Here is an 11,393-nt window from a genome sequence, read left to right as displayed (position 1 = left end):
CCTGGGCCCCCTACAAGTGTATGGGCTGCCCTGACACCCCCCCCCCCCCCATGGCAGCCCTGGTTGTGGTGTGAACAGGACACATAGGGGACAATAGTTTTCTATTTTACCTGGCGTTGATGGTAGGGTTGCCACATCATCCCTTTAAACCAGGACACATATTAATTACACAGGATCTGAGGCTAATATATTGCAGATAAGGCACTGAGTTTAATTACCACCTTAATCAGCCTCAGAACCTGTGTAATTAATGTGTGTCCTGGTTTAAACGGATGAGGTGACAACCCTACTGTGTGGTATGAACTGTTGTGCTATTAATGAGCCCTCAATGTAAAAGACGATAAAGGAGAGCTGACTATGCATATTCTAATGCTTCTGCTGCCACCCTGTCACACGCTCACACACACAGGAGCGCCCAGACAGCGCTGTGACTCTGTGACTCTGTGACTCCCACAGCAGATGCTGACACCTCTCCTCTGCCAGCCTAGTGCCCGGAGCAGCCAATGGCAAGCCTAAGTGGAAGCTTCACGCATGCGCAGTGCTGACTCGGCGCCTCTTCCGGTTTAGTCTCTTCCCCCGCTGCCGCTGGTGCATTCCCTTCCGGTGTGAGAAGGAGGAGGCCGCCTGTGGGGCCCCGGGATCGCACGCATTTGCTTTCTCTTCTGGCAGAATTTACGTTGTGAAGTAAAAGGGGGACCCATGCCTTCTCCTGAGGAGCCGTATCGTCTATGAGTCGTAGGGTGTGAGTCTCCGGGCAGAATGCCTCCTGTACAGCTAGAGAGCAGCCAGCTGGTGGTGACTGGGGGTCCCACCACTGCCCCTCAGCCTCCTCCCCCGGGGGCAGTAGTCGCCTCAGCCTCGGCCAGTCATGGCTACCGCCTCAGTACTCTCATCGACTACCTACTACAGAGGACCTACCAGGAAATCAACGTGCTGGCTGATCTGTAAGTGACTTGTAATGCTGCTGTGTATTGATGCTGCTTCATTGCATCCAGTCTATCGATCCCCCTGGGGCACTCTGCTATATCCAGATGCCGGGGGTCTGTAAGGAGACTAATCTGCAGGCTGGCTGCTTCTGGAAATGCTTGGTGCCTGGCTGTCATGGCAGTGCATAGGCTCAGTACTTCTGAGTCCCTGATCCAAGAACCCTTTCATAAAGTGTATGTGATCCCACTGGGGCACTCTGCATTTCCAGATGCTGGGGGTCTGTAAGGAGACTAATCTGCAAGCTGGCTGCTTCTGGAAATGCTTGGTGCCTGGCTGTCATGGCAATGCATAGGCTCAGTACTTTTGAGTCCCTGATCCAGGAACCCTTTCATAAAGTGTATGTATGGTCAGCATATTGATCCCCCTGGGGCACTCTGCATTTCCTGATGCTGGGGGTCTGTAAGGAGACAAATCTGCAGGCTGGTTGCCTCTGGAAATGCTTGGTGCCTGGCTGTCATGGCAGTGCATAGGCTCAGTACTTCTGAGTCCCTAATCCAGGAACCCTTTCATGAAGTGTATGTATGGCAAGCATATCGATCCCACTGGGGCACTCTGCCTTTCCAGATGCTGGGGGTCTGCAAGGAGACTAATCTGCAGGCTGGCTGCTTCTGGAAATGCTTGGTGCCTGGCTGTCATGGCAGTGCATAGGCTTAGTACTTCTGAGTCCCTGATCCAAGAACCCTTTCATAAAGTGTATGGCCAGCACTGCTACTGGTTTGGGTGGGGTAAGGAATGGCTCAGGTTTTTCATAGCTGTCTGTGTGATTTTACTTTCTGGCTAGAAGACATGGCCGGATGTAAGAGGAAATCTATAAGGTATCATTCACTCTGGAGTACTTAAAGTGGAACTTCACCCAAAAGGTAAAGTTACACTTGATTGCGTCCTCCAACCCCCCCTCTCCCCTTTAAGGGCTCTTTCACACGGCCGCTCCGTGTGAAAGCTCCGCTGCAGGACTTTTTTTTTTTTTCACGGAGTGGGGGGGGGGTACTTGCTTTTGACAGGTACCCATTCCCAATTCAGCTCGAATCACCTAGGCCAGTGATGGTGAACCATGGCACCCCAGATGTGTTGGAACTACATTTCCCATGATGCTCCACTACACTTCCGTGTGCATGAGCATCATGGGAAATGTAGTTCCAAAACATCTGGGGTGCCAAGGTTCACCATCACTGGCCTAGGTGATCTGAGCAGAAGTTCGCGCAGCCTTCTGAGACACATCACACATCCCAGAAGACTGCGGTACCATTTACAATGCGCAGCGTAGCCAGCACTAAAGCCGCAAGGCTTCACAGCTGGTTTTCCTTAGGTAAAGTGATTGTAAATGATCACTTGGTAAAGCAACCCATTCAGTTTAAAATGGAAATGAAAGGCAAGACAGATAAAAAAAAAATTCTAAATACCCCTTTTTTGTAAATGATCAGATTCTTACCTGTTTTCAGCTGCAAAAGAGCTGGGGGAGGAGAAGAATGCAGCACACTGAGCTTCCCAGTAAATGGCTGAGCAGTGGGGAATGACAAGTCTCATCATTGGAGGAGAGCAGGCTGAGCACCCAGCATAGCTAAAGAACTGATAGCTAAAGAACTGATCAGGCGATGCTCTCTGGCTTAGTGTGGTCAGTTTTTTTTTTTTTAGAAAAGCAGAGGGACTGACAGAAACACCAGGGATTTCACATTAAGGAAGCAAAACAAAGATCAGTAGACTTTCCCATACAAGTACATGGTACAGCAGGCCCATTTCAGGAATATGAAGTGTTGGGGTAACAAATGATTTAAGATGACAGCGCAAGGGACACGAAGCCCAGTAAAGAACTGGCTTGGAAAAGAAAATTATGATGCTGAGCACCCTGCTCCTGCGCTCAGAACCAGGTTCTCAGGCTGTCTCAATTCTGGAACTCACACTTGGCATCCACTATGGCTAAGCTTTGCTGCCCTCAAAACACTGCAAATAAAAACAAAGAAAAGGGCGCACCAGCCTAGCGCATTATCCTCAGTGGGCTTTTATTGGAAAAATAAAAATGAACTACTCACAAACATGCGATAACATCCAGCATCTCAATTCCATAGAAGAACGTCCTTATTATAAGTCCATGTCTCGTAGAGACGAAGGGCTAACCCGTTTCAAGGCCGTGCCTCTTCCTCAGAGCCTCTGGCTTGGGTCAGGTCAGTGCTGGACCCCTGGACAGGTAAGTGTCCTTATATTAAAAGGCAGCAGCTGCAGTATTTGTAGCTGCTGACTTTTACTTTTTTGGGGAGACTGAAGCTCCTTTTTAGAGGGGAACTAAAAGGATGAATATTTACCTTTCCTCCAATAGTCCCCATCACTTGCTGACATCTTCATCTGTGTGCCGGTCATTGGCTGGGGTGGGATGACTTCACCCCTATGTATCCATGTGCAGGAGTCGTCCCCACACACGGGAATCGGCCAGCGCTGTAAGCTGAGCCTGCGTATGCCCAGCTCAGTTTCCATGTTAGACTGCTGAGAACAGGCAGGTAGGTGTATTTTATTGCATGTCTCTTCTGCAATAAAGAGCCTGCCTGCTCACAGTGAGTAACAGTGGTGGGACTTTAGTTCCACTTTAAGGGTATATCTGTGTGAAGGTCAGTCTTTCCCCACACGGTTCGAGCATGTGTTCCATGCATCTGTGTGTAGGCAGTCCCATTTAATGTCTGCTGAGACTTTGGGGGAGATTTTCTAAAAATGGAGCACACACAATCTGGTGTGCTGTGCATGGTAACCAATCAGCTTTTAACTTCAGCTTGTTCAGTTAGGCATTGCCAATAAAACCTACAAGCTGATTGGTTACTATGCACAGCTGAGTCAGATTCTGTGTGCGCCAGTTTTAGCCAATCTCCCCCTTTGTGTCTGCACAAAGACACCGCTGGTCCCAATTTGACAGTCATAAGGGTTAGTTTCCCTGAATGCAGAGGACGTGCATTTGGGGACACACACCTGCATGGTTGTCATATTCTGTGTCACATTAGACATAACTGGGGCTGCCTGCATGCAGATGCACAGAACACCTGTTCATCCTGTGCAGGCAAAGATGGACCTTGGCACACGTGTGCTTAAATATGCCTATGTGAATGAGGCCTTAATGGGGAAACTTCACGCATGCCCAGGGAATCCACTGATGTTGTGTGGTAATCCTCTGCTCCACAGCTTCACGCCCAGTTTTGCACCGCTATCATCTTTTCTGAATTAATCGGGAGCTAGTTATGTCTTCTGGATTCTTGCAGCTGGTCCCCTGATGACGTGTATGTTCCATGGTGTGTCATCAGTGTAATGGATGCAAGGTCCAGGAACATGCAGCTGGTCCCCTGACGTGTATGTTCCATGGTGTGTCATCAGTGTAATGGATGCAAGGTCCAGGAACAGGCAGCTGGTCCCCTGATGATGTGTATGTTCCATGGTGTGTCATCAGTGTAATGGATGCAAGGTCCAGGAACAAGCAGCTGGCCCCCTGACGTGTATGTTCAATGGTGTGTCATCAGTGTAATGGATGCAAGGTCCAGGAACAGGCAGCTGGTCCCCTGACGTGTATGTTCCATGGTGTGTCATCAGTGTAATGGATGCAAGGTCCAGGAACAAGCAGCTGGCCCCCTGACGTGTATGTTCAATGGTGTGTCATCAGTGTAATGGATGCAAGATCCAGGAACAGGCAGCTGGCCCCCTGATGACGTGTATGTTCCATGGTGTGTCATCAGTGTAATGGTTGCAAGGTCCAGGAACAGGCCGCTGGTCCCCTGATGACGACACACCATGGAACATACACGTCATCAGGGGGCCAGCGGCCTGTTCCTGGATCTTACATCCATTACACTGATGACACACCATGGAACATACACGTCATCAGGGGACCAGCTGCCTGTTCCTGGACCTTGCGTCCATTATACTGATGACACACCATGGAACATACACATCAGTAATGGATGTAAGATCCAGGAACAGGCAGCTGGTCTCCTGATGACGTGTATGTTCCATGTTGTGTCATCAGTGTAATGGATGCAAGGTCCAGGAACAGGCAACTGGTCCCCTGATGTGTATGTTCCATGGTGTGTCATCAGTGTAATGGATGTAAGATCCAGGAACAGGCAGCTGGCCCCCTGATGACGTGTATGTTCCATGGTGTGTCATCAGTGTAATGGATGTAAGATCCAGGAACAGGCAGCTGGTCCCCTGATGATGTGTATGTTCTATGGTGTGTCATCAATGTAATGGATGTAAGATCCAGGAACAGGCAGCTGGCCCCCTGATGTGTATGTTCCATGGTGTGTCATCAGTGTAATGGATGCAAGGTCCAGGAACGGGCAGCTGGCCCCCTGATGACGTGTATGTTCCATGGTGTGTCATCAGTGTAATGGATGCAAGGTCCAGGAACAGGCAGCCGGTCCCCTGATGACGTGTATGTTCCATGGTGTGTCATCATTGTAATGGATGCAAGGTCCAGGAACAGGCAGCTGGCCCCCTGATGACGTGTAGGTTCCATGGTGTGTCATCAGTGTAATGGATGCAAGGTCCAGGAACAGGCAGCTGGCCCCCTGATGACGTGTATGTTCTATGGTGTGTCATCAGTGTAATGGATGTAAGATCCAGGAACAGGCAGCTGGCCCCCTGATGACGTGTATGTTCCATGGTGTGTCATCAGTGTAATGGATGCAAGGTCCAGGAACAGGCAGCTGGTCCCCTGATGATGTGTATGTTCCATGGTGTGTCATCAGTGTAATGGATGCAAGGTCCAGGAACAAGCAGCTGGCCCCCTGACGTGTATGTTCAATGGTGTGTCATCAGTGTAATGGATGCAAGGTCCAGGAACAGGCAGCTGGTCCCCTGACGTGTATGTTCCATGGTGTGTCATCAGTGTAATGGATGCAAGGTCCAGGAACAAGCAGCTGGCCCCCTGACGTGTATGTTCAATGGTGTGTCATCAGTGTAATGGATGCAAGATCCAGGAACAGGCAGCTGGCCCCCTGATGACGTGTATGTTCCATGGTGTGTCATCAGTGTAATGGTTGCAAGGTCCAGGAACAGGCCGCTGGTCCCCTGATGACGACACACCATGGAACATACACGTCATCAGGGGGCCAGCGGCCTGTTCCTGGATCTTACATCCATTACACTGATGACACACCATGGAACATACACGTCATCAGGGGACCAGCTGCCTGTTCCTGGACCTTGCGTCCATTATACTGATGACACACCATGGAACATACACATCAGTAATGGATGTAAGATCCAGGAACAGGCAGCTGGTCTCCTGATGACGTGTATGTTCCATGTTGTGTCATCAGTGTAATGGATGCAAGGTCCAGGAACAGGCAACTGGTCCCCTGATGTGTATGTTCCATGGTGTGTCATCAGTGTAATGGATGTAAGATCCAGGAACAGGCAGCTGGCCCCCTGATGACGTGTATGTTCCATGGTGTGTCATCAGTGTAATGGATGTAAGATCCAGGAACAGGCAGCTGGTCCCCTGATGATGTGTATGTTCTATGGTGTGTCATCAATGTAATGGATGTAAGATCCAGGAACAGGCAGCTGGCCCCCTGATGTGTATGTTCCATGGTGTGTCATCAGTGTAATGGATGCAAGGTCCAGGAACGAGCAGCTGGCCCCCTGATGACGTGTATGTTCCATGGTGTGTCATCAGTGTAATGGATGCAAGGTCCAGGAACAGGCAGCCGGTCCCCTGATGACGTGTATGTTCCATGGTGTGTCATCATTGTAATGGATGCAAGGTCCAGGAACAGGCAGCTGGCCCCCTGATGACGTGTAGGTTCCATGGTGTGTCATCAGTGTAATGGATGCAAGGTCCAGGAACAGGCAGCTGGCCCCCTGATGACGTGTATGTTCTATGGTGTGTCATCAGTGTAATGGATGTAAGATCCAGGAACAGGCAGCTGGCCCCCTGATGACGTGTATGTTCTATGGTGTGTCATCAGTGTAATGGATGCAAGGTCCAGGAACAGGCAACTGGTCCCCTGATGTGTATGTTCCATGGTGTGTCATCAGTGTAATGGATGTAAGATCCAGGAACAGGCAGCTGGCCCCCTGATGTAGTGTATGTTCCATGGTGTGTCATCAGTGTAATGGATGCAAGGTCCAGGAACAGGCAGCTGGCCCCCTGATGATGTGTATGTTCCATGGTGTGTCATCAGTGTAATGGATGCAAGGTCCAGGAACGGGCAGCTGGCCCCCTGATGACGTGTATGTTCCATGGTGTGTCATCAGTGTAATGGATGCAAGGTCCAGGAACAGGCAGCCGGTCCCCTGATGACGTGTATGTTCCATGGTGTGTCATCATTGTAATGGATGCAAGGTCCAGGAACAGGCAGCTGGCCCCCTGATGTGTATGTTCCATGGTGTGTTACCAGTGTAATGGATGTAAGATCCAGGAACAGGCAGCTGGTCCCCTGATGATGTGTATGTTCTATGGTGTGTCATCAATGTAATGGATGTAAGATCCAGGAACAGGCAGCTGGTCCCCTGATGATGTGTATGTTCCATGGTGTGTCATCAGTGTAATGGATGTAAGATCCAGGAACAGGCAGCTGGCCCCCTGATGACGTGTATGTTCCATGGTGTGTCATCAGTGTAATGGATGCAAGGTCCAGGAACAGGCAGCTGGTCCCCTGATGACGTGCATGTTCCATGGTGTGTCATCAGTGTAATGGATGCAAGGTCCAGGAACGGGCAGCTGGCCCCCTGATGACGTGTATGTTCCATGGTGTGTCATCAGTGTAATGGATGCAAGGTCCAGGAACAGGCAGCCGGTCCCCTGATGACGTGTATGTTCCATGGTGTGTCATCATTGTAATGGATGCAAGGTCCAGGAACAGGCAGCTGGCCCCCTGATGACGTGTATGTTCTATGGTGTGTCATCAGTGTAATGGATGCAAGGTCCAGGAACAGGCAACTGGTCCCCTGATGTGTATGTTCCATGGTGTGTCATCAGTGTAATGGATGTAAGATCCAGGAACAGGCAGCTGGCCCCCTGATGACGTGTATGTTCTATGGTGTGTCATCAGTGTAATGGATGCAAGGTCCAGGAACAGGCAACTGGTCCCCTGATGTGTATGTTCCATGGTGTGTCATCAGTGTAATGGATGTAAGATCCAGGAACAGGCAGCTGGCCCCCTGATGACGTGTATGTTCCATGGTGTGTCATCAGTGTAATGGATGCAAGGTCCAGGAACAGGCAGCTGGCCCCCTGATGATGTGTATGTTCCATGGTGTGTCATCAGTGTAATGGATGCAAGGTCCAGGAACAGGCAGCTGGTCCCCTGATGATGTGTATGTTCTATGGTGTGTCATCAGTGTAATGGATGTAAGATCCAGGAACAGGCAGCTGGCCCCCTGATGACGTGTATGTTCCATGGTGTGTCATCAGTGTAATGGATGCAAGGTCCAGGAACAGGCAGCTGGCCCCCTGATGATGTGTATGTTCCATGGTGTGTCATCAGTGTAATGGATGCAAGGTCCAGGAACGGGCAGCTGGTCCCCTGATGACGTGCATGTTCCATGGTGTGTCATCAGTGTAATGGATGCAAGGTCCAGGAACGGGCAGCTGGCCCCCTGATGACGTGTATGTTCCATGGTGTGTCATCAGTGTAATGGATGCAAGGTCCAGGAACAGGCAGCCGGTCCCCTGATGACGTGTATGTTCCATGGTGTGTCATCATTGTAATGGATGCAAGGTCCAGGAACAGGCAGCTGGCCCCCTGATGACGTGTATGTTCTATGGTGTGTCATCAGTGTAATGGATGCAAGGTCCAGGAACAGGCAACTGGTCCCCTGATGTGTATGTTCCATGGTGTGTCATCAGTGTAATGGATGTAAGATCCAGGAACAGGCAGCTGGCCCCCTGATGACGTGTATGTTCTATGGTGTGTCATCAGTGTAATGGATGCAAGGTCCAGGAACAGGCAACTGGTCCCCTGATGTGTATGTTCCATGGTGTGTCATCAGTGTAATGGATGTAAGATCCAGGAACAGGCAGCTGGCCCCCTGATGACGTGTATGTTCCATGGTGTGTCATCAGTGTAATGGATGCAAGGTCCAGGAACAGGCAGCTGGCCCCCTGATGATGTGTATGTTCCATGGTGTGTCATCAGTGTAATGGATGCAAGGTCCAGGAACAGGCAGCTGGTCCCCTGATGATGTGTATGTTCTATGGTGTGTCATCAGTGTAATGGATGTAAGATCCAGGAACAGGCAGCTGGTCCCCTGATGATGTGTATGTTCCATGGTGTGTCATCAGTGTAATGGATGCAAGGTCCAGGAACAGGCAGCTGGCCCCCTGATGATGTGTATGTTCCATGGTGTGTCATCAGTGTAATGGATGCAAGGTCCAGGAACAGGCAGCTGGTCCCCTGATGATGTGTATGTTCTATGGTGTGTCATCAGTGTAATGGATGTAAGATCCAGGAACAGGCAGCTGGTCCCCTGATGATGTGGTGCATGAACATATGCTATGGATTGTCCCTGAGTCTCTTGGGAAACATTATTCTAGAAACTTAATGCAAATGGCGGGTGGGTGGCATTATTCTTGCCTAGGCAAGAAACCTGGAAGTGCTGGGCTTTGGTTTCATATTGACTTTACATTTCATTACTCCTACCACACCTTTCACAGAATCGTGCAACTTTTTTTTTTTTTTAAACGCCTTTTCACACAACCCCGGCCGAGTGGGGTGGAAAGGTGTTTTAAAAAAAAAAAAGTTGCAAAATTCTGTAAATGGAGTGGTAGGAGTCATTCAATGTAAAGTCAATATGAAACCAACATTTAAGAACACGAGGACATGACCTCACTCTTACTGGAGGAAAATTCAAAACTAATCTTAGAAAGTATTATTTTACTGAAAAGGGTAGTTGATGCTTGGAATAAATTTCCAGCAGAGGTAGCGAGTCACTCAACAGTCGGTGGTTTCAGACGTGCTTGGGACAAAAATGAGAAAAACAAACAAAGAACCCAAAAAAAGTATTAAAAAAAAAAGAAAACGCAGGCAGACTCGATGGACCACTCAGTCTTTTTTTTTTCTGTCACATTTTTGTCTGTTTCTATGAAGGGTGAAGGTCCATTTTTAAAGTGAAAGGAAATTCTTTCTTAGTTATTTGACAACAGAACAAGTGTCTTCATTGTGAAACTCCACTTCTTGTTCCTGTGGCAATACTAAAATGTAGGATTTCTCATCAATTTTTTGTGGAAAATGGTCGCCTGGACAAATATGGTGAAACTCCCAGCAATATAACCTGACAGGTTCTAATGTATCCTCTTTCTATCGAAATCCCAAAAAAAAAATCCCCAAAAAATGGCGCATCTTAGGGAAAAATGTTTTATTTTTGTTTTTTTTTTTTTAAATAGTCTAGGATAGTCTGGGGAAGGGTTAGACCCTCTGTCAAGTTTTTACCATTGTTTGTATCCACATTGGAGAGACTCTCCCTCTTTGTACTGATTATCATTTTGCCTGTGAAAGAAAGTGAGGGAAAATACTTTTAAGAGGGCAGCTCCCCACAGTTTGGGAGATTTTCTCTAACGTCTTGTTGTGTTGCTGGGACAGGAAGTGAGGGGGAAATTTCCCCAGTGGTACACAGACAGCAAAAAGAAAGTAACTCTTCCCCACTCTAAAGCTGGATACACACTATACAAATTCTGTTTGTTAGATTTACCTTGAACTATGTAGTGCAAGGGCCTGCCTGATTGCATACAAATTGAAATTGTTTAGATTTGACCTCATTATCTGGTTTTGGTAAATCTAAAGGAAAAAAATCTAAAGACAATTGTATAGTGTGTATGGCCTATAAGGCTGGCCATACATTATACAATTATCTTATACAACTTTCCTTTTTAGATTTACCAAAAACATACAATAGGTCAAACCTAGACACTTTCAATTTGTATGCAATCAGGCAGGCCCTTGCGCTACAAAGTTGAAGGTAAATCTAAAGAAAATTGTATGGTTTATGGCCAGCTTAAGGCCCCTTTCACACACTCCGTCTGTCGGGGGATCGATCCGCTGATCCCCTGCTGAGCAGGAGGATGACAGCTGTGTCTCCGCGCTGTGTGCAGAGACACAGCTGTCAGTTCCCCATGCATCTCTATGGGGGAAATCGGATGGGAACGGACCGTCGGTCCGTTCTCATCCGATCCGCTGGACGGATGGAAAATAGGGTTTCCATCCATCCAGATTTGACGTATATGATGTCAGTGGACATGTCTCTGCTAACATCCGATGCCCCATAGGGATGTATGGGGGGACCATTCAGATCCGCCAAAAAAATGGACAGGCGGATCTGAACGGTCCGCCTGTGTGAAAGAGCCCTAAAACAGAAAATGTTTTGGCTATACATATACTTTCAAGTGGAAGTTCAGCCTAAAACTATTTTTAAATCTACTCGCAGCCGAATTT

General features: G+C 48.5%; 1 protein-coding gene across 4 annotated transcripts in view; it reads left to right on the top strand.

Annotated features, from left to right (window-relative positions):
• Positions 1 to 588: 588 nt before the first annotated feature.
• MED14 (mediator complex subunit 14) overlaps positions 589 to 11,393 on the top strand; it is a 164,672-nt gene continuing 153,867 nt past the window's right edge. For all 4 annotated transcript variants that reach the window (XM_082244540.1, XM_082244538.1, XM_082244539.1 and 1 more), the window contains exon 1: positions 589 to 944. In XM_082244540.1, the coding sequence (XP_082100666.1) occupies positions 760 to 944 (185 nt within the window). In that variant the 5' untranslated portion in view covers positions 589 to 759. The remainder of the gene's footprint in view (positions 945 to 11,393) is intronic.

Source organism: Pelophylax lessonae, assembly GCF_965119305.1.
Source record: "Pelophylax lessonae genome assembly, chromosome: 2".
Lineage (NCBI taxonomy): Eukaryota > Metazoa > Chordata > Amphibia > Anura > Ranidae > Pelophylax > Pelophylax lessonae.
The sequence above is the reverse complement of the archived record's forward strand: the minus strand, read 5'-3'. Positions and strand labels throughout refer to the sequence as shown.